The sequence below is a fragment of the Stenella coeruleoalba genome (assembly GCF_951394435.1).
Source record: "Stenella coeruleoalba genome assembly, chromosome: 2".
In the NCBI taxonomy this organism is placed as follows: domain Eukaryota; kingdom Metazoa; phylum Chordata; class Mammalia; order Artiodactyla; family Delphinidae; genus Stenella; species Stenella coeruleoalba.
Window position 1 is genome coordinate 41,342,240 of NC_137147.1, and position 24,218 is coordinate 41,366,457.

General features: G+C 41.2%; 1 protein-coding gene across 5 annotated transcripts in view; it reads right to left on the minus strand.

The window, feature by feature from the left end:
- DAAM1 (dishevelled associated activator of morphogenesis 1) overlaps nt 1–24,218 on the minus strand; it is a 303,703-nt gene that overhangs the window by 29,916 nt on the left and 249,569 nt on the right. For all 5 annotated transcript variants that reach the window (XM_079909187.1, XM_079909188.1, XM_079909186.1 and 2 more), the window contains 5 exons: nt 23,969–24,156; nt 23,164–23,463; nt 22,750–22,857; nt 14,692–14,798; nt 1,404–1,488 (listed from right to left, as the gene is read on the minus strand). In XM_079909187.1, coding sequence (XP_079765313.1) covers nt 1,404–1,488; nt 14,692–14,798; nt 22,750–22,857; nt 23,164–23,463; nt 23,969–24,156 — 788 coding nt within the window. The remainder of the gene's footprint in view (nt 1–1,403; nt 1,489–14,691; nt 14,799–22,749; nt 22,858–23,163; nt 23,464–23,968; nt 24,157–24,218) is intronic.

A 24,218-nucleotide genomic window follows, 5' to 3' on the forward strand; every position in this document is an offset into this window, starting at 1 on the left:
TTTATACACAGAGCATCCGAACAGACTTGGAAACATAGTCATTAGCTATTTTGGGAGCTAAATCAAAACTTAAAAGGACAGCAAGAAAAGTTTCTCCACTGCTAAGTGTGACAGTTTTCACCCAGGATGACTGCAGCTGCAGAGGTTTCAGGGAGGGGCGGGTCCATGGAGGTGTGGTGATACCACACACATCACTCCTCCCTGCCTGGTATCTGAGGCCTTCTGGGAAATCAGTGAGAACCGTGGAAAATGCACACGCATACAGGCACTCCACTGGGGTCCCTGTTAGCGGAGCAAAGTATCCATTTCCTCTTCTCCTGGGAGCTGAGCCTGCTTACAGGTGATACCTCAAGTTCAGCCTGAAATCATGATCACCTGTGTCCACTGTTGACCTTAAGTGGTCCTGGCTCTAACAAATGGAGGCCTCTTGACCAAAATCTCTCAAAATATGATTCTGTTGCAGGGAAAAGGAGACAGAACAGGCTTAGAGCATTCAGAGACTGTCCCCACAATGCACAGAAAAAGTTAGGGCCAGACTGAGAGATAGGTAACAATCCCTGGGGCATCTGCTAGTACATCATCAACAGTATCATTTGGGAAATAACTGAACTAAGCTGCTGACAACACACAACACAGCTGGAGTGGCTGCACGGAGCATGTTATGGAAACACTGCATGACGAGAGGCTAGGGCACCACATCCAACTTGTTGCCTGGACATAAAGAATACAAATTATCTTCAAGTACCACGGACAAGGATGTATACTGATTGTGTATAAATCTACGCCATACTTACTATCCCCAGCATTTGAACTTCCTGCCATTTACAATGCAAGAAGGGTGCTATACAACTTACGGAGACAAGGCCCAGCCCCAAGAAGTTTACACCCCACCTTATGACACATACGAGTGTTTTGATGAAGATGACAGTGCTAGGGGGTTAACAGTGGCTTCTGTGGTTGTGGGAACAGGGAGCCAAGACCAAGACACAAATTGTGTCAGGGATTAAGCAATGACTCAGTTTATGCAGTGCAGCCTGTGACCTCACAGTGCTGAGATTCTCAACATTCCAGTGAAACAGACATTTTCTACTAAAGCTAGTAGATTTCTATGACCTGCTAAGGAGTAACAACTTGATGGCAGGCAGCATGAGAGACAGATTCCAGCATCGAGGGTCCCAGGCATTTGACGAAGTCTGGACCGTCCTTCTCACCCATCATTTTGGAAACAAGGGAAGAATCAAGTCCTAGAGGCTTCTGACAGCTGTGTGGAACCTTGGTTCAACCTCCTCAATTCAGAGATGAGGAAATCATCTACCAGCAACAACCAGATTCCTTTCCTCAGTACGCCCTCCCTGCTGAGAGTCCGGTGTCACCCGTGCTCTGAGCGTTGCCCGGCAGCTCACCTGTTCCAACATGTCCTTGGGCAGATCTTCCTGCTCATCCATGGTTAGAATTGCCCGTTTGATTTCATCGTTGGATAATTTCAACCTGGAGAAAGAATATTTTACTCGTTGTTAACGATATCGGCTTGAGCCGTAAACATTTAATACAAGGTAATGCATTTTGCTGTCCCAGCTGTTGATCTTCAAGTGCCAGTTTTTCTCCAAATCTCTCAGTGAAAGCTTATTTCCTGACAATGTTGCCCCTAAAAATAGTCTTTTGAAACGGCTTTAACATTCTTCCAGGGCTTTCTAACGCTCTGCTGACACAGAGAACAAAGCTGTTACGTTCTACCATTTAGTTTCCTTAAACAAGGGATTGGAGGATGAGAACTAGGGAAAACACCCCCCACACATACCTGTTTTCTTTAATATATAGTATCCACAAATTGAAGGTGAAAGGGGAAAACTAACTTTTTAACTTATGTGCCAGGAGTGTTTAAAGTTCTCTCTCATATTAAAAATGGATTTTGAGAAGGTTAGCAGGATCTATGTTATTGTTAAAAAACTGAATAGTTGATATATAAAATGTATAGCTGAGGAGTTTTCATATGTATTATTTCATTTGGCATTCAAATTAACTGTGATGATTTTTTTTTTAATTGAGGGAGAAAATGAGGCTCAGAATGGCTAAGTGATTTGCCCAAGGTCAAACATATCCAGAGGGGCCGTATCTAACACAAACCCAAGACTTTTGATTGCTAATCCCAAATTCTTTTTACAAATAATGCTTATCTAGTTAATACCTCATAGGGAAGGATTTAAGCAAAAACCCAGATCTATTTTCTGTTTTTCTGTCTACCATTAATTCATATGATTTACTAATTTATGTTAAGGATTTATGTCTTGATTCTGGCAGGACAACAAAGTACTGACTGTGAAAAGAGTTGAAATTAAAACATACTTGTAAAAATATGTTTTTATTACATACAACCAAAAGTCTTAACCAGGGAAAAAAATCTTAATCAGATTATTAGCTGTAACAATAGGGTCATTCTTTTGTTCTACTTGTAAGCATCAGACCTAGACTTATTTAAAAAATCTTACTTCCTTATAAGCTACCACTAACGTGTTATAGTAAATTATTCGATCAGTTCTTCTAGTTTATGATCTTCGAGAAGAATGACATTTAGGACTGGGAATAAAGACATGAACACACAGATACAGAGCAAGGCATATAGCCTTCATGTGTAACATTTGAAGGAAGGGACTTTGGCATCAGACAGGCTGTGCCTGGCTCTGACACTTCTTGGTCAGTGTCAGAAAAATTGGAAAAATTTTTTTCTTCAGCCTCAGTTTCTTCATCTATAAAATACAGATAATGATAATCTATGTAAAAAAAAAGGATTTTTGTCTGTGTATAAAGTGAAATAATGCATGAGACATGTTTAGCATAGTGTCTGGCCATAGAAAGGGCTCGATAAACTATACGTATACTCTGCAAGGCAGACTTTTCCACCCAGAAAAAAAGAAAGCAGCAGTACTTATGTAACATTAATATTTAAGGGCAGCTATTTGATAAATAAACAGCGCTTAGTAGGGTTATCATGAAACTTCCCAAAGTGCTCTCATACCCATTGTTTCATCAGAGTTTCCTCTCTGTATAGAGCACCCATTAGACCTGGGAGAATTAAAAAATAATTAGAAGACATGGTGCTTATTTTAAAGGTGGTTATAATGTTTGAGAGAATCTAACGATAAGCTGAAACACTCCACACAAGGGGACATGAAGCATACACGGTCAGCTGTGCTCTCCCAGGTAAACGAGAGGGTTGGATGAGTGCAGGGGTGGCCGTAAAGCCCACGAAGGAGGAAAGAAACCACTCTGGACACCTCTGGCTTGTCCTATTTCTCCAGATTTTGACATGATCTTGTTAAAACCATCCATCCTGCCATTGAAACTGAATGTTGCTTCATGTACTAATAAGTAGGCCAGGGAAGGAACAGATTTGGGAATCCTATTGTACACATATCATTCTCTTCTATTTCATGCTTTCAAACCCAAATAGAGCACCTAGGCAACGTGCCAAATTGTCCATGTTCTAGAATAAGACCCATTCTCTTCCCTAGTCCAAGTTGTAGCACCATAATAACTCCTGGGCTGTGGACAGTGACTCTGGATCTGGGCAGACGTCTCTAGATTGATTTAGTCATTCTGGAGTCAGTCATTTCCCATGAATATGTTCACTAGAACATCATAATGGAAAACTCCCAAACTTAATTGGAACAATTTAGCCAAGTTGGCATGGGTAAAACATATGATGGGAAAAACTGTATCCCGGCATCAGGGTCTCTACCACATGGGCCCTGGGTAGCCCTAGATTCCAGGACACTAAAGGCTCTTGAGTCAAGTAAGGGCAAACACCATGGTGTAGCCATGCAAGGCCAAAGAAGTGGGACACTAAGTAAGGTTGAAACTGCCACTGATGAAAACCAGCTGGCTGTGGAAATGTCTAGTTACCACGAGAAAAGCTCCACTTATTTAAAAAAGAAAAAGATTAGTTCTGTGTCCTTTTCACACGGAGTTGAAGAAACCACTTTATGGTGTCTTTCTGCTGAGTCCTTCTGTTTTGCATTTAAGAGAAAAGGAGTTGAACATCAGAGTGAGAACAATACTTGAAGTATCAGATTTGCATTTCATTAGCTCCCCATATGGAGTGCAGAACATCTTGCTTTTGAAATTGTATATATTTATGCTGCTCAATCCCCAGAGGCTGTCTGGACCAAACACTAGCTCTAATTCATAACAATTTTGGTTTCTCTTCATGTGGCCCACAAAGAGACTTGAGACTTTAATGGCTAGTACTTAAGAAAATCTACCTGTCAACATCCTGCCTTGCACGTGGTCTGTGGGAGCAGACAAAAAAGCTGTACCTTTGGGGAAAGAGGAGAAGGGTACACGGCCCTCTGGGAGGCTTCTATAGGTTGCCAAAGAGTTCTTAGTATCATCTGTCATCCACAGATTGAGTCGCTAATCTCTGTAATTTAAGGACCCTACCAATCCTAACCTTTTAATTGCTTTTAAAGCTTGGCAGTGTTCTGGTGTGCAGGAGGGTGGCAACTTGTGAGACATCCACTTCGACTTTCTTTGCAAGGCAGGAAACAAACCAGCCATTTAAAACCAGTATTTAACTCCACCTTGCTCTACTCAGGTATTTCAAAAATTTGCCCAGAGAACTGGAACATCCAGGCATAATTAAACTAAGTTAAGGATGGATGGCTAGATCAACTTTAGCTCTGCTTCAGTGGATTTAAGCCAAACCCCTCTCCTTTAAAGTAGCCTTTTGTGGTTTACTACACCCCGGCTGTCATGTTAAGTGAGCATCTGGAAAAAAAGAATGGCAGAACACTTCATAAAAGTGTATTTTAGGTGGGTTCTTTTTGCAATATAAGCCAGCTTCCAAGTTTCTTTCTTTCTTTCTTTCTTTTTTAACAGAAGGGAGAGGTCTGTTTTAGGGAATAAAGCAGAGTGAATCTTAAGTTGCCCCATGTCACCTACATACACACAGCAGAGAAGTTGTTGCTGGCTCTTCCAGGGGCCTGACGAACAGGTCTCATTCTCGGGTACCTCGTGTCCATTCTACTCACTTCTCAAGTCTTTCAAAGGCAGGGTCCCTGGTGGCTTGGAGCGTCACACCTTCCAGACAGCCTCTTTCTGGGCGCTGTGAGGGACGCTGGACTCTCATGCTGTGAGCACATAAAAAGGGCCTGTACTTCCTCCCCTGCTCGGCCCCTGGGATGAGAAGGCCTTTCCTTCCTGCTGCCTTCTCGGCTCCAGGCAAGGCTGTGGCAGGTGCCCCTGGCCAAAGGGTCCGTGAACTTTCGTGGTATGGGGGTAAGAAGAGCTTTTAAAGATAACCAAGTGCTGCAGACACGTGTGCATCACAATACTGCCCATGGAACATGCCACGGGCTTTCACTGCGGTGGAATCTGGTGTAATGACTGTGTGGCTGGTAATTAAATTCCTAGTCAGCAAGGTAAGACACAGAGAGGGTCGCCAGTCTTTGGGAATGAAATAAGCAGAAAAGAAGAAAGACACTAAGTGTGGAAAGGTAGGAAATCTTGACTTCAACTTGGAAACATTCCTACTCATTGTCCCCAGGCAGAAAAATCAGTCTCTAAATGCTAGTGACAGGTTTTGTCTCTCTCCAGTCTGTCCCTCATCAGGTCTGAGCTGGGCAATAGAAAGAGCTCCCTATCTGAGAGCAGCCTGTGCCTCCAGCTCTGACCCCTCCAGCCTATCCTGCAAACCCGTCAGAGATCAGACTCAAAACCTCATTAAGACAGTGCTGTTCTCTGGAACAAACGGCACCAATTCCGGATCCCCCAGGTACACAAACGGGCCATTAACTGAGCAGCTGCCACATACAGGCACTCTGTTAGTGCTTCTCACACGCTGGGTCTCATTCTTACAAGCCCACTGCTTTCATTACTTCCATTTTATAAACTGACCCTGGGCTGACTCAGGCCCTGACAAAGGCACCAGGCCTGGATCTCAGGCCCTCCTGCCTGGTCTCATTTAATCCAAGTGATAATCGTCTGCTGCAATTACAGGGCTCTCGCCATAGCCCGGCCCGTACCCCCTCTGGTGCCTTTGCTCCTGCTGCACCCTTGGAACTGCCTCCGCTCCCCTGCCTGTGTAACTGTTAATGGCCCTACAGGCCCACTTTCTCAGGGAAACCCTGCTGCTGCCCCCTCGCCCCACCTTGGCTGGGCTCCCCGTCTCCTTCCAGCCAGACCAGTCTAAGGCCTGAACTGTTCACAGGTCATCTTGCCTGTGTCACTGTTCTCCAGTTAGCCATGCACTGCCAAAGGCAACAGTGCTACCTTAAGTCTCGGGACACCCTATGGCACCCAGCACAGTGCCAGGCAAATAAACACTCCAAAGCGATAACTCTAAGCAAAAAGTATCAAAGCAAAGTATCACAGCTCTCCCCTCCTTTAAGCCCCTGGCTCCTTTTGTGTGTACTCATGCATTGCCAACGAAAAGGGGAGAGTGAAAGCAAGGTAAACCAACCGCTGACTGGTTAAACAACTAAATAAAAACAAATTAGTTCCGCTTAATTTCTTTTACCTTTAGCCCTGTGCTTTCCTGATGAGAGAGTAAAACCACTGCCCACTGAGCAGACAAGCATGTGGTACTGAATCCTCTGTGGCAGAGAAGGTTTTAGGCCCTGATCAATAAGGCCCAATTACCATAAGGTTAACTGCATCTCAAAATCACCTTGTTATGCATAATACGTTTTAAAATTATGCTCATTGTAATACTTATCCATTAAATTGGATATTAATAGATAATTTAACAGATATGAGGCAAGTTCTTAAAATATCTTCTACAGAGTTCAGACACATTCACATTCTAAGTCACCTTAGCCTTTGACACTTTTGATGTAATGAGGGAATGATATACCACAATATGAAACAATTCCTCCAATAATGGGATGGGAAATTTGCCAGAAGGAGTTGTAACCTTATCTATAACTAGTGTAATTACCCTCGGTGGCATCTTGTACTGAGAATAATCTGTCTATGAGAAACTGGGTCACAGCTAGAGCACTTAAATTACTATAGAAATTCAGAGTGATAGCTCCCTTTGCCAAGCTGTTTTTAAAGTGCTCCTCTAGACTGCAAAAGTGCAAAATAGAGGGGGAAATTCTAGGGTTTTAAAAGAAAAACTTCGCCCAAATTTTCATTTAATTTTGCTATTAAGTAAAAACATTATTTGTAAAAAGAAGTTTTAACAAAACAAATTGTATAGACCATAGGAAAAAAATATGTAGCCCTTCAAAACTATTTTCAGTGGTGTCTTCCTGAACAAAAGTGGGGATAAACACAGGGCCCGGCCACTTACACAGCTTCCAGCCAGAGGCAGAAATTAAATGCTAACAGGATGGCTCATGTTACCTTACTAAGTTGTATTAAAATTCAGGGGTCTTACCAAACTTCAATTTCTCTTTCACTAAAAGAAACATTTGCTCCATAAAGTAATATATGTCTGGCTATCAATCAAACTTCTATGCTGCAAACCAAGCAGCGGTGCTGTGTGTTAAAAGAAACCTACTCTAAGACCATGTGAAAAATAAGAACTACTACAACTACTACTACTTTCCGTCTTTATTCTCCCTGAAAGTCACCTTATGCCAGCCTCGATACATATATAACATTCTTTCCAGAATGTAACCAATGTGACTTATACATAATGCCTCAAAGTTCAGGGTTCTTTATATTTTCCTTCCCTTCATCAGCACTCGGTATCTCTGTCTAATGTGAAAGTCCCTTTTAGAGAAAGAAGAAATTAGATTCAGAAAAACTACTTGAAGTGCCCAGGACAACCTGACACATTGCCTGAAGCTATAATCAGATTCCAGGTTCCCGAATTTCCTTTCTTCTTTTCAAGCTCCAAGGCCATGATGGTTCACTAATTATGAGAAATACTTCTGAAAGTGCTGAACTGGATGAATTAGTATTTCACTGAGGTTTGAGTTTTACATATTTTTTTAGTCATAAAAATGTTCACAAAGAGCATGAAATAATATAATCTTGAAGTATAAAAAGGTGACTTTAGAAAGCAAAATGAAACAAAGAGCCTTCATGCCTTCGTCGTGGACGCTGACTCTGTGACAGTGTTACTTCAATGGCTAAAGAATCTCTAAAGCCAAGAGGTATAAATAACAGTAAAGTACATTTTATAGGCTCTCTGGAAAAACAAAACAAAACATTGATTTGAGATGTTCTGCTCTTTAAGATTTAGGAGTCTGTGGAAATTAAACTGCAAGAAAGTAGGCATTCAGCTGTGACATACTCCACGAGGGAAAGGAGGCACTAACGGTCCTCTTCATGTCAGACAGAAGAAACTCAGAGAACTGACCCTCAGCAGAGTCCAGGTAAAAGGATGAGTCCAAACATGTGGTTTGGAGCCACATGATAGAAAAGTTGGTCCTGATAGCCTCATCCATCGGAGGGCAGACAGCAGAAGCAAGAAGAACTACAATTCTACAGCCTGTGGAACGAAAACCATGTTCACAGAAAGACAGACAAAATGAAAAGGCAGAGGGCTATGTACCAGATGAAGGAACAAGATGAAACCCCAGAAAAACAATTAAATGAAGTGGAGATAGGCAACCTTCCAGAAAAAGAATTCAGAATAATGATAGTGAAGATGATACAGGACCTTGGAAAAAGAATGGAGGCAAAGATTGAGAAGATGCAAGAAATGTTTAAAAAAGACCTAGAAGAATTAAAGAACAAACAAACAGAGATGAACAATACAATAACTGAAATAAAAAAATACACTAGAAGGAATCAATAGCAGAATAACTGAGGCGGAAGAACAGATAAGTGACCTGGAAGACAGAATGTTGGAATTCACTGCCATGGAACAGAATAATGAAAAAAGAATGAAAAGAAATGAAGACAGCCTAAGAGACCTCTGGGACAACATTAAATGCAACAACATTCACATTATAGGGGTGCCAGAAGGAGAAGAGACAAAGGACCTGAGAAAATATTTGAAGAGATTATAGTCGAAAACTTCCCTAAAGTGGGAAAGGAATTAGCCACCCAAGTCCAGGAAGCGCAGAGAGTCCCAGGCAGAATAAGCCCAAGGAGAAACATGCTGAGACACATAGTAATCAAACTGACAAAAATAAAGACAAAGAAAAATTACTAAAAGCAACAAGGGAAAAATGACAAATAACATACAAGGGAACTCCTATAATGTTAACAGCTTATTTCTCAGCAGAAACTCTACAAGCTAGAAGGGAGTAGCATGATATATTTAAAGTGATGAAAGGGAAGAAACTACAACCAAGATTACTCTAGTGGGAAGGATCTCATTCAGATTTGACAGAGAAATCAAAAGCTTTACAGACAAGCAAAAGCTAAGAGAATTCAGCACCACTAAAACAACTCTACAACAAATGGTAAAGGAAATTCTTTAGGCAGGAAACACAAGAGAAGAAAAGGACCTACAAAAACAAACCCAAAACAATTAAGAAAATGGTAATAGGGGGCTTTCCTGGTGGCCCAGTGGATAGGAATCTGCCTGCCAACGCAGGGGACATGGGTTTGATCCCTGGTCCGGAAGATCCCACATGCTGCGGAGCAACTACTGAGCCTGCGCGCCACAACTACTGAAGCCCATGCATCTAGAGCCCGTGATCTGCAGCAAGAGAGGCCACTGCAGTGAGAAGCCCGGGCACAGCAACAAAGAGTGGCCCCCACTCGGTGCAATTAGAGAAAGCCCATGTGCAGCAACAAAGATCCAACACAGCCAAAAATAAATAAAATAAAAATAAAAGTAATTTTTTAAAGAAAATAGTAATAGGAACATACATATGAATAATTACCTTAAATGTGAATGGATTAAGTGCTCCAACCAAAAGACACAGGCTCGCTGAATGGGAATAAAAACAAGACCCATATACATGCTGTCTACAAGAGACCCACTTCAGACCTAGGGACACAAACAGACTGAAAGTGAGGGGATGGAAAAAGATATTGCATGCAAATGGAAATCAAAAGAAAGCTGGAGTAGCAATACTCATATCAGACAAAATAGACTTTAAAATAAAGAATGTTATAAGAGACAAGGAAGGACACTACATAATGTTCAAGGGATCAATCCAAGAAGAAGATATAACAATTATAAATATATATGCACCCAACACAGGAACACCTCAATACATAAGGCAAATGCTAACAGCTATAAAAGAGTAAATCGACAGTAACACAATAATAGTGGGGAACTTTAACACCTCACTTACACCAATGGACAGATCATCCAGACAGAAAATTAATAAGGAAACAGAAGCTTTAAATGACACAATAGACTAGATAGATTTAATTGATATTTATAGGACATTCCATCCGAAAACAGCAGATTACACTTTCTTCTCAAGTGCACATGGAACATTCTCCAGGATAGATCATATCTAGGGTCATAAATGGTAAATTTAAGAAAACTGAAATCATATCAAGCATCTTTTCCGATCACAATGCTATGAGATCAGAAATCAATTACAGGGAAGAAAACGTAAAAAACACAAACACATGGAGGTTAAACAATATATTACTAAATAACCAAGAGATCACTGAAGAAAACAAAGAGGAAATCAAAAAATACCTAGAGAAAAATGACAATGAAAACATGATGACTCAAAACCTATGGGATGTAGCAAAAGCAGTTCTAAGAGGGAAGTTTGTATCAATACAATCCCACCTCAAGAAACAAGAAAAATCTCAAATAAACATTCTAACCTTACACCTAAAGGAACTAGAGAAAGAAAAACAAACAAAATGCCAAGTAGGTAGAAGGAAAGAAATCATAAAGATCAGAGCAGAAATAAATGAAATAGAAACAAAGAAAACAACAGCAAAGACCAATAAAACTAAAAGCTGGTTCTTTGAGAAGATAAGCAAAATTGATAAACCTTTAGCCAGACTCATCAAGAAAAAGAGGGAGAGGACTCAAATCAATAAAATTAGAACTGAAAAAGGAGAAGTTATAACGGACACTGCAGAAATACAAAGCATCGTAAGAGACTACTACAAGCAACTCTATGCCAATAAAATGGACAACCTGGAAGAAATGGACAAATTCTTAGAAAGGTATAACTTTCCAAGACTGAACTAGGAAGAAATAGAACACATGAACAGACGAATCACAAGTAATGAGATTGAAACTGTGATTAAAAATCTTCCAACAGGGGCTTCCCTGGTGGCGCAGTGGTTGGGAGTCTGCCTGGCGATGCGGGGGACGCGGGTTCATGTCCCGGTCTGGGAGGATCCCACATGCCGTGGAGCACCTGGGCCCGTGTGCCGTGGCCACTGGGCCTGCGCGTCCGGAGCCTGTGCTCCACAGCGGGAGGGGCCGCAGCAGTGAGAGGCCCACGTACCACAAAAAAATATATATATATATTAAAAAAATCTTCCAACAAACAAAAGTTCAGGACCAGATGGCTTCACAGGTGAATTTTATCAAACATTTAGAGAAAAGCTAACACCCATCCTTCTCAAACTCTTCCAAAAAATATCAGAGGAAGGAACACACCCAAACTCATTCTACAAGGCCACCATTACCCTGATACCAAAACCAGACAAAGATGTCACAAAAAAGGAAAACTACAGGACAATATCCCTGATGAACATAGATGCAAAAATCCTCAACAAAATACTGGCAAGCAGAATCCAACAACACATTAAAAGGATCATACACCATGATCAAGTGGAATTTAACCCAGGGATGCAAGGATTCTTCAATATATGCAAATCAATCAATGTGATACACGATAATAACAAATTGAAGGATAAAAACCATATGATCATTTCAATAGATGCAGAAAAAGCTTTTGCCAAAATTCAACACCCATTTATGATAAAAACCTCCAGAAAGTGAGCATAGAGGGAACCTACCTCAACATAATAAAGGCCATATACAACAAACCTCACAGCAAACATCATTCTCAATGGTGAAAAACTGAAAGCATTTCCTCTAAGATCAGGATCAAGACAAGGATGTCCACTCTCACCACTATTATTCAACATAGTTTTGGAAGTCCTAGCCACAGCAATCAGAGAAAAAGAAATAAAAGGAATACAAATTGGAAAAAAAGAAGTAAAACTTTCACTGTTTGCAGATTACTGTACATAGATAATCCTAAAGATGCCACTGGAAAACTACTAGAGCTAATCAATGAATTTGGTAAAGTTGCAGGATACAAAATTAATGCACAGACATCTCTTGCATTCCTATACACTAACAATGAAAGATCAGAAAGAGAAATTAAGGAAACAATCCCATTCACCATTGCAACAAAAAGAATAAAATACCTAGGAATAAACCTACCTAAGGAGACAAAAGACTTGTACCCAGAAAACTATAAGACACTGATGAAAGAAATGAAAGATGACACAAACAGATGGAGAGATATACCATGTTCTTGGATTAGAAGAATCAATATTGTGAAAATGGCTATACTACCCAAAGCAATCTACAGATTCAATGCAATCCCTATCAAATTACCAATGGCATTTTTCACAGAACTAGAACAAAAAAATCTTAAAATTTGTAAGGAGACACAAAAGACCCCAAATAGCTAAAGCAATCTTGAGGGAAAAAAATGAAGGAAATCAGGCTCCCTGACTTCAGACTATACTACAAAGCTACAGTAAACAAGACAATATGGTACTGGCACAAAAACAGAAATATAGATCAATGGAACAGGATAGAAAGTACAGAGATAAACCCACACACCTATGGTCAACTAATCTATGACAAAGGAGGCAAGGATATGCAATGGAGAAAATACAGCCTCTTCAATAAGAGTGCTGGGAAAACTGGACAGCTACATGTAAAAGAATGAAATTAGAACCCTCCTTAACACCATACACAAAAAGAAACTCAAAATGGATTAAAGACCTAAGTGTAAGACCAGGTACTATAAAACTCTAAGAGGAAAACATGAAGAACACGCTTTGACATAAATCACAGCAAGATCTTTTTTGACCCACCTCCTAGAGTAATGGAAATAAAAACAAAAATAAACAAGTGGGACCTAATGAAACTTAAAAGCTTTTGCACAGCGAAGGAAACTATAAACAAGATGAAAGGACAACCCTCAGAATGGGAGAAAATATTTGCAAATGAATCAATGGACAAAGGATTCATCTCCAAAATATATAAACAGCTCATGCAGCTCAATATTAAAAAAACAAACAACCCAATTAGAATATGGGCAAAAGGGCTTCCCTGGTGGTGCAGTGGTTGAGAGTCCGCCTGCCAATGCAGGGGACAAGGGTTCGTGACCTGGTCCGGGAGGATCCCACATGCCGCGGAGCGGCTGGGCCCGTGACCCATGGCCACTGAGCCTGCGCGTCCGGAGCCTGTGCTCCGCAACGGGAGAGGCCGCAACAGTGAGAGGCCTGTGTACCGCAAAAAAACAAAAAAACCCAAAAAAAAACAAATGGGCAGAAGACCTAAATAGACATTTCTCCAAAGAAGACATACAGATGGCCAAGAAGCACATGAAAAGCTGCTCAACATCACTAATTATTAGAGAAATGCAAATTAAAACTACAATGAGGTATCACCTCACACTGGTTAGAATGGGCATCATCAGAAAATCTACAAACAACAAATGCTGGAGATGGGGTGGAGAAAAGGGAACCCTCTTGCACTGCTGGTGGGAATGTAAATTGATACAGCCACTATGGAGAACAGTATGGAGGTTCCTTAAAAAACTAAAAATAGAATTACCATATGATCCAGCAATCCCAGTACTGGGCATATACCCAGAGAAAACCATAATTCAAAAAGACACACATGGTACTTCCCTAGTGGCACACTGGTTAAGAATCCACCTGCCAATACAGGGGACACAGGTTCACGCCCCCGCCTGGGAAGATCCCACGTGCCACAGAGCAACTAAGCCCATGCGCCACAACTACTGAGCCTGCACTCTAGAGCCCATGAGCCACAACTACTGAAGCCCATGTGCCTAGAGCCTGTGCTCCGCAACAAGAAAAGCCACTGCAATGAGAAGCCCATGCACCACAACGAAGAGTAGCCCCCGTTCGCCACAACTAGAGAAAGCCCACGTGTAGCAGTGAAGACCCAACACAGCCAAAAATAAAAAATATAAATAAATAAAATTTATAAAAAAAAAAAAACACACAAAAAGACACATGCACTCCAATGTTCATTGCAGCACTATTTACAATAGCCAGGTCATGGAAGCAACCTCAATACCCATCAACAGATGAATGGATAAAGAAGATGTGGTACATATATACAATGGAATATTACTCAGCCATAAAAAGGAATGAAATTGGGTCATTTGTAGAGACGCAGATGGACCTAGAAACTTCACTCATACAGAGTGAAGTAAGTCAGAAAGAGTCAGTCAGATGGACCTAGAAACTTCACTCATACAGAGTGAAGTAAGTCAGAAAGAGAAAAACAAATATCATATATTAACGCATATATGTGGAATCTAGAAAAATGGTACAGATGAACTTGTTTGCAAGGCAGAAATAGAGACACAGATGTAGAGAACAAACGTATAGACACCAAGGGGGGAAAGCAGGGGCGGGTGGTGGTAAGATGAATTGGGAGATTGGGATTGACATATATACACTAATATGTTTAAAACAGCTAACTAATAAGAACCTGCTGTATAAAAAAATTAAATTAAATTAGAAAAAAAAAGAAAGTTGGTCCTACCAGAAATGTTTAGACAACATCAACAATACCTCGATAGAAGGATGTTGCAATTCTGAGCTCTCCGACCATCAATCACCGAAAGCTCTCTGACTTTAAGTTTGGAGCCCAGTGTGTCATCAATGGCATCTGCTTCTTTCTATAAGGAGCATGAAAGAAATCCATCAAAGTCAAACAGGGACATTCCAACTTCAGATACACAGTTTTCCTTTATATTTGCTGTACACACACACACACACACACACACACACACACACACGCGCGCGCGCAAAGCCGAGACGGTAAGCAGGGGAATGTATGCAGATGGTGGAATTGAAACAAAGGCTAAAATGTAGTTGACAAAGGAAAATAAGGAAAGCTGACCACCCACATTTGAAAAAGCATTATTTGGAAGAACAAAGTGCTTCTAAGTTGAAGATGCATAAGTTATTAATGAACGGTACCCTCCTTTTGTCCCCCAAATCCCGATGGAGAGCAGACAGAAGGACTGTCACTATGAATCAAGCTCAGCTGAAACGTGCCACTGCTGGTCCAGCCATTTACAGGGCCCATTCACCCCAGAACCATTTGCATCCTGAACACTCAGAAAGCTGAACAATAAAACCTCCCAAACGTCTTCATGTGCAACAGGAAGCTCCGAAGCCCAGATGGTACCTTTCATTACCCTGGAGCCTGATGGACAACAGGGAGGGCGCAGTTCAAGGCATTGGTTCGATTTACCTCGATTAACAATAAAACACTACTTACACACTCTACTGCTGTACAGAGAGCTGTAAGCAATGAGGGCCAGTCATAATTTATGGTGGAAGAGGCATAAAACAATTATACATAAAATACTGTTTGAGTAAACTGGGCATCAAGGTGAAAACATAGATTGACTTGATAAATAGCAAGTTTGATTTTGTTAAAGGTCAGGCTCAATTTAAAAAACAGATCATGCCATTAAAAAATGAAAGAAGTGAAAGCAGACACAGAGAATGGACGTGCAAGATCGGGATTGACATATGTGCACTGCCATGTATAAAACAAATAGCTAGTGAGAACCTTCTGTATAGCGCAGGGAGCTCAGCTCGGTGCCCTGTGGTGACCTAGATGGGCAGGATGGGGTCGCGGGGGTGGGGGGTGGTGGTGGAAGGCAGGTCCAAGAGGGGGGGATATGGGGATATATGTATATGTATAGCTAATTCACTTCGTTATACAGCAGAAACTAACACAACATTGTAAAGCAACTATACCCCAATTTAAAAAATAAAAAAGATTAAAAAATAGGGAACTCTGGCCAAAAAAAAAAAAAAGTAAGGAAACCAAAGAGTTCTAGAACTGGATAACAGTTTAGGAAACAAAGACAACATGGAGTTTATAATAAGAGGCACCATGTGACCAAACTTTAACTGTTTCGTATTGTGCTGAGATTTCAGGCATACCTCTCAATATTCAGTTAAGAGTTGAAACCCAATGTGCAATTAAGTAGGCATTGTATTACACTCTCAGAAAAAAAAAAAAAACCCTAGGAAAACCAAGACATTTCGAGCTTATAGTAAGCCAAGGAGTTACATTAAGCAAAGTGTGGGTTTTAGCTCACTTACCTGCTTGGAGTTACTGTTCACAAAGAAATCCTACAGCCATGGCAGAGGCATGGAAAAGGCAAATCAGATACATGCAGTTCAGAAATCACAGCAACCAATGGGGGAAGGTCAAGGAAATCAGTGACAGGGTAAGAGATGATTTTATGCTCCCAGGAGCAGCAATGAGAGTTGATGAAGATGAGAGTCTGGCTGAAGATACATTGAAGAGCAGGGTACTAAGCGTTCAGGGTAAAGAGAGAAGATGGCATGTGCTGTGCTGTACACAATTTTCAATGGTGGCAAATCAAATTCAGAAACGAAAGGGCTTTAAAACACCCCCAAAAGACTCAAAGTGGTGAAGGAACAAATCCTCTTTGAAAGGACCACTGGGCTCCATGTATTCAACATGAAGCAGAGTTCACGGTTTTCCCTTGAAGCAGAAAATATCAATCAACTCTATCAACCTGAGGGAACTACTCCCATTGTCATGTGCTACCAGCAAACATGCTTTTTTGACGGGATGGAATAATCTCCTATCTTCTTGTGTCACTAGGAAGGATTAAGAAAAGAAAAAAGACAAGTTCAACAATATAGGTCAGTAAAACCAACACTCAGTACTCCCCAAGAGTCCAAACAATGTCTGTGGGCGCTCTGGGTAGGTATGCGGAAAAAGACAGAACTTGCAATTAAGAGACAATAAGTGATTCATGTGCTGTGCAGCCATTGGTGGTCCTGTCCACACTGCCTTGGGGCTGTTCATGCGTATAAGGTCAACAGCCTCTGTTGAAAATAGTTCATAGAAAAGACCTGGAGTGAAGAAGGGAAAGAGGAAGCAGTAATTGACACGTTATGAGAAAGTCACAGCTTTCTTTGCATATTTTTGCCGTGATGGCATGAATAAAGCTTCGGTGTGCAAAACACACCCCAGTTTTTGGGCCAACTACTTACACAATCAGCGTTTACTTAGCAGATTCCTTAAGGCCTCACTGGTCCCGGCAGCACTGCCAAGGCCAATTTTACACAGATGAGCTGTTTCACATCATTCTTCGAATGGGAAACAAAATGTATCCTCCCCTTGCTCCACCCATACAAGGGGGGATTACTTTTCTGGAATGGCGTTTAAAAAATAAAGTGATAACCACATGAAACTTTTCTTTCCTCTGATGTCACAGTTTTCTTTTGTCCCTGTTGTAACTGTCAAGTTTTTTACACTGAAAATCCTTAGCACTCTTTCCCTGTAACAGCAGTTTCTCCTTTCAAGGGCAGAAAAAACTGGTGAAGTGAACTCCATGAGGTCATCTTATCCTACTTTTCTCTCTTAAAGAGACAAGTTGCAAGTTGAATTTAGACCCTGCTCTCCCTGTCTGGCCTTCAAGGAAGAAACTTGTATGAAGGTGTCTGGCAACTCATTCTCCCTAAGTTCCCACTGTCTGGAAATTAATCTCTACTGTAGTGGTCTATGGAACCAGGCCACAAGCATTTACTAAGGATGTGACTTGGAGCTCAGTTTCACTATCTGTAAAATGAAGTAAACAACTGGATATTTATTGTATTAAATGTGATATGCATGTAAAGCATTTTGTACAGTACCTGTCACATATTTATGAGCTCCATACTTGGAAGCTATCACACACTACAATTCTACCTTTCAAGCCAATGATCAAGTCCATTTTTTTGCCTATTGCCCTACTTTTCAGTTGAGTTGAAGCACAGCTGGTCAAGATCTCCCACTTGTAACCAGCAGCAGCACTAAGTATAACAGTTAATAGCTAAGTAATGTATCTTATCTTTTGAGAGGTGAGGATGAAGAATGCCATGTGAGAGTTAGGTTAATTGGAGATCTTGAAATCCCCTATTTTAAGAGTCCTTTAATCATCACATTTTAAATAAAATCACAAAGCTTATTAGATGGGGAATGTTAAAAATACTGATGCTCCCAGGACTATTTCAAATAAGTTAACATTCTTTTTGAAACTTTAAATTATTCACTAATTGGCTTGGGCCAAACATGATAGAATTGCCTACATTTGGCTCCACCTAACAGGATATCTGATTTTTCCAGTTGATTTTTGGTGTAGGGCTTAGGGTTTGGAAAATAAGTAGGAAGTTGGGGCTTGCATTTTCAGGAGCCAGTGCTGATAAATTCCTATAAATAGGGTTTCACCATGAAATAATGACTCGACATTTCATAGACAATGACAACCTTTATATGGATGGTTCTTAAAATTTTTGAGGTTGAGATCCCATTGTAAATCTGATAAAAGCTGGAGATCCCTCTCCAGAGAAATGCACACACACTAATATTTATATAAAACCCTGTATTTGATTAACTATTACCATGTTGTCCAGCTATATAGAACCTGTACCTTATACTTTGGTACTAAGAAAAACCACTATTTACAATTTTTATCTCCTGTCTTCATATGCCATGACTAAGGACAAAGCTTGTTGAAATCAATGTCCTAAATCACATAATTTTTCAATGTAAAACCTAGATATACAGAATAACAAAAAACATAAAGAAAATAAAAAAAGAAATTTCTTTGGCCATTCATAAAAATTCAGAAGATACCACTGACTATACCAAATGGGACCCCAAGAATGACTTGTATATGACATGTTAGTGGAGAGTTGGATTCTGGAGCCTAGGATAGTTATCCTTTGTAACTATTCAAAGCAGAGAGGCTTTGAAATGTTATATCACGTTCTGATAATAGGACCTAGAAAGAAGGGGTGTCCCCAGGCAAAGAGTGGGGAAGAGGAATGGAGATAACCAGCTGTTCATTTGTTGCTCCAGAGGTATGTGTGCCTTTAGGTAAATGTAGTACCTTTAGCTCATTTTCTCTCTGTCCAAATTGCATGAATAGGGAGAATGAATTTATAACATCTTGAGATGAAAATCTCCCACAAAACAAATATGAATGTTGTTTAATTGTAACTGAGATAGTACTACTATGCAATGTGCTACATTATGTATTAAAATAAGTCTCTTGTGGCTGGCCTAGAGATCATGTATAGTACAGTTTCAATGAGGAAAAGAGGTTCTGAGATTCAAGACATTGACTTTCAAATGAACTTTTGTAATGTGAGCAGGGGAATAACTGTATGCTATTAAATTCCATTTCATGTGGCACATAAGCTTACATAATCGGCTCACACCTTTGATATCCACACTGGAAAAAAAAAGAATCCTGAATAGAAATGATCTTGTTCTTAAAACTGGAGTTAAAGAAAATCCTTTACAAAGTCTAACCTTCATAATCAATAAAGCCATCAATAAGAACAAAGTGAAACTGAGAATTATGCCACTGTACACCTGTCTGGACACTGAATACATACTGAGCCATATTTTTATTATCTGTGACATAGGAATAATACTCACCTCAAAGAGTTGGTGTGAAGATTAAATGAACAAATAAGTATCAGTTCCTTGAGAACTAAAAGTTAGGGTTGATGAGATTGGGGCTGTATATATTATATTCAGCACCAAAAATGTAATGGATACTTAATATTGATTATCATCTTTTAGTCTATATTCTGGTTATTTACAGATTTTCCTCATCTCTGCTTTTATAGTATAAGCTGCATTAGAGACGTGTGCAATAGTTTAACACATTTGTGTCCCTTGACATACTTTATATGCAAAGCAGACAATAAAAATATCTGTTGTTTTTAATGATTCAATATTTCTCATATCAACAGGGCACATCTTGTGTGTGTGTGTGTACATTTACTCATATCAAACCTCTCCTACATGTCATTAATCAGTGTTCACCTAAATTATACTAATCTGAAGCTTGAAATTTTTTTCAAAATCTTACTCTGTGTAGTGTTCCTGTTGCATGCACACAGACAATGGTATTCATGGGTTCTTTGTCTCTCTGAGAAATTTACTTGGCCACACAACTGGCTGAAATCCAGAGAGTTTGACCAGGGTTTTATAACTCTGGAGGGAAGAAAGAGGAGAAATCATTGAAGAAAAGGGTTCCCGGTATTCATTTGGGAGTAGAAAAGAGAGCAATTCAAGTGTAACAATAATTAAATAGAGCACTGCCAAGACTAAAATGAAAATGCATAGGTCTTGACGTTGCCATTAGTTATGAGACATGGGGACACAATGACAGGCACCCCGTTTCCTTTAGTCTATCCTATGTGTTCCTACTAGTCTGTCTTCATCTTTCGATTTTCTGTCTCTCAACATTCAATAAATTCAATGGAATGGCTCAAATTACCTTCATTTGGGAAACACCTTTATGGTTTAAAAATTCTCAGCTCATGTTCTTACACCAAGAGGGGAGACCTACTTGAGTCAAGCTGAGTGGGTGTGCTGAAATTTTTCTCCGGGAAGTACTACTGCAAATGTCACAAATGATTCTACTTAACCAGTCTACTACTTAGTGTTAAGTGCAACCGAAATGTTCTGGTTTATCCTGACTGGCATGACTACTGATTATTTAAACAGCAATTGGTTGCTAGGAGACAATTACCCAATTGCTAGGCTTTCTGCAACCCTGTCTCCTGGAGCTCTTGAGAACTGTCCACATATTTGTCCCAGAGCATTTTGGCAGCATCCTTCTGCACCTTCTGCTGAAAGCCAGTTAATTATGAGTCTTGTAAACTTGGGTCTTTCAACCATCTGCCTTCATAATAAATGCAACCCACGAGCTCAGACTTGAATAGCATCATTTGGAATAACTGCTGTTTTTCTCTTCCTTTTATTTACTTCTCTAAGTTCCCAAACCTTCATCTTAGGCAACTAGAATGGACCAGTATTAGTGACTGAAACTGAAGTAGGAAATCAGCAGGACGTGTAATTAGGTCAGAAGATTATTTGAATCTACCAGGAAACTGGCTATGTCCTAATGTCCTACTTCATGTTAAGGCCCAGAGGAAACTATCGTGGGACGGGAGAGAGAGGAGGCCTGTTGTGGCCATTCAGGAATGAATCTGGTCCAAGTACCTGCCATACAAGAGCTCTCAACACATCTTTTGTTTGTCCCCTGAAAGATAAGGTATCTTGCTTTCAACTGGACAACGTCCTATCTTCTTTTTCTTCATTTTCCTTTATTTGGCATTTATGATATTGTACAAGTTTGCTGTCATACTTTTGGGAGGGGTCCCAGCTGAGTGCTCCTATCTTACAGTCATTCTGCCATGGCAGGCAACCACCTGCATTTTTGTACTTTATTAAAATAGCATTAAGGGCACTGCAGAGAAATATTCTCTCACTTAAGGGAAAATATTCTGGCTAAAAGATGTACTACTTTTTCTTTTCAATTTTAGTTGCATCAAAGGCCATTTTGAAAAAGAAAACCTCAGCTGTTTTTTCTCCCCAGCCTCGGTCCATCTTCTCCCTTGGTGCTTGGCAGTTCTGTTCTGAGACACTCTTTCTTGGGAACCAAGCCAAGCCTAAGCAGACTAGGAAGTCTGCTGCTTGTCTGAGGATGCTCCACCCTGGGAATGATTCACACGGGAGTTAAGGGCCTCCCAGCAAAACCCAAGGAAAGCCCCTACGCAGATGCCTGGCATCTGCCTGTTCCTGTTCCTTAAGACACCCTCTGCTCTCATCATTTCTCTCCCTCAGTCACCCTTTGAACTTTTCTCCTTACACTCTGAGACTCACTTTTTCCCTCCCAGACTTCCGATTGACGGTTGAAGACCTCAATCCACCTCTTGCTTGTACTTCTGAGACTCTCTGTACCAAGCCACTTTGCTGTGAACTCTACTAAGATGCCCTCTCGAGGGGTGAGAGGTACCGCACAGATGTGACCAAGCTCACTAAGTGACGCTGACTACTTGGCCAGGTTAGTAAGCACCAAATCAAACTGCATGTTCTCATACTATCATGTTGCTCACTTTTCAGAAGCTCCTTGGGTCCTATTTGTTCCACTGCCATCCTCACACTTGCTCAGCCTTCACAGCCCCACTTCTGAGTCGATCGTGTTCAGGACAGAGCAAAAACTTCTTTCTAGGTTCTATCTAGCTGCCAACTTATAGTCATTTACCAACCCCCATACTTCAAAAGGTTCCATTTATTTCAAATAAGCAGTCCACTTCTGATAATAACCATTTTAAATACAAATATTATAACTAAAATAGCTTCAGAAACAAACACTGTGGGGTGACACTACAAGTTAGGTAACTCTCCTACTATTTTCCCCTGGTGGCCCCTTTGACTAAGCACAAGTGACAATAAGATACAGAGCTCCTTCCACCAACGGAGACGGTGTTGTGGAAAGACACCAGAGCATGAAGCTCCCTAACAAGGAGCTTGTATACCTTCAACATGTACACACACATGCGTGCGCACGCACACACACACACACACACACACATAAACTGACAGGAACCTAAACACACATGCAGACCCACACACCATGCTGTCTGCAGGAACATAATAGGCTAGACCAAACAGCCTAGAATTAAGATGCCTAACATATCATGGTTATGGCAGATGGCCCAGGGATCATGCACAAGAACATGACTCCTTAATTATTTTAGCATCTGGAGGGCACATGCTCTTACCTGCTGTCTTTGGTAAGCAGAGAAAGTTCTTTCTAGGTCTTCAAGATCTAGAACTTTGAAGACTTTTGTATCATCAATTTCGGTCCACACTGTTCCTTCCAGTTTGTTCTGCAAACATCAAGTTAAGAAGCGCTGGGGTTTATAGTTAAACACAAAAATAATAGATGTAGTTATTTGTTTTACAAAGTGCTGCTATCCCAAATTTTTCACTCTACTGGATGCTCAGAATGAGCTGGCTTCAAAAATCGGGTCCCTTGTTTCAGAAGCTTTATCACTTGAATATCTGAGCTAGTGAGAATCCTGAATCCACACTAGGAAATGAAATCACTGGACAGCCAGGGTGGCCCGATCAGAGACAACACAGTGCACTGCTAGTGCTATCCGTTAGAGGGAAAGTTGGAACAAATGGCTCACCTCAGGCAGCTTAGACCAGTTGAAGGATTTCAGGGCGTTTGTGGGCTGAGGAATGTTCTTCTTCTTGAGTGCCAGACCCAGGGGGGCACCAGGAGGTGGCATGACTCCTCCCAAGGGAGGAGGCCCTGGGGGAGGGGGAGGGCCCCCTGGGGGGAGGGGAGGGGGTGGAGGAGGAAGCGCTCCACCAGGCAGAGGCGGGGGTGGTGGGGGAGGGAGGAGGGGTCCGGGCACAGAGGAAGGAAAGGGCCCCCCGGGGGCTCCAGGCGATGCTCCACCGGGGAGTGAAGCGCAGACGGCCCTCTGAAAAATAAAAATAGGAAAAGAGGAGATGAACAGAAGAAGTAAATTCACTGGATGATTTTTAGGGTCTGAAACTTTGCCTAACATGTGTATTATGGAGAAATTCACACATCTGAGAATGTGGGCTTAAAGGCACAGTAAGTTGAGTGGCCTCGTGTGTGACACTCTAGGGCTCGTTTGCAAAGGGTTCACGTGTCTCTCACTTCTGGTACCATCCTCCAGTTTGGTTTTCATGAAATCAGTTTTCATGTTAAGAAGCTAATGTGATTTCCTTGCTCTTGTGAGAGTATCTGTATTGGAGAACAAATGCACACCCTCAACCACCTCTGCTAACGTGCACGGTAAGCAGAGGGAACAGGTTGCACCACCACCGTGATGGGTCAGGAGACGGTTCAGGCTCTATTGGCCCCAGCAGAGCTGTCTACTTAAGGAGGGGGGCTCTGGGATAAGGAGGCCTCAGCAGCTGCCAGCCATGGGAGCCCCAGCCTGGGGCCCGTGAGCTCACCCTGCTGAGCTCGTGGAGCTGGGCCGTGAGGTCCGCCACCTGCTGCTTCACTTGCTTGTGCTCAGTGGTCTCCTTTTCAAGTTTCTCTTTCATTTTATTCAAGGTCTGCATCATCTCTTCCTTCTCCTGGGTCTTGGCATCGCATTCTCGCTCTTTCTTTTCCAGTTTCTGTTGTAACTCATTGTGCTCTACACATGAAAACAACTGGACATGAAAACGGTGAACTCTTCAAAGCTGAAGCATTTTCTCT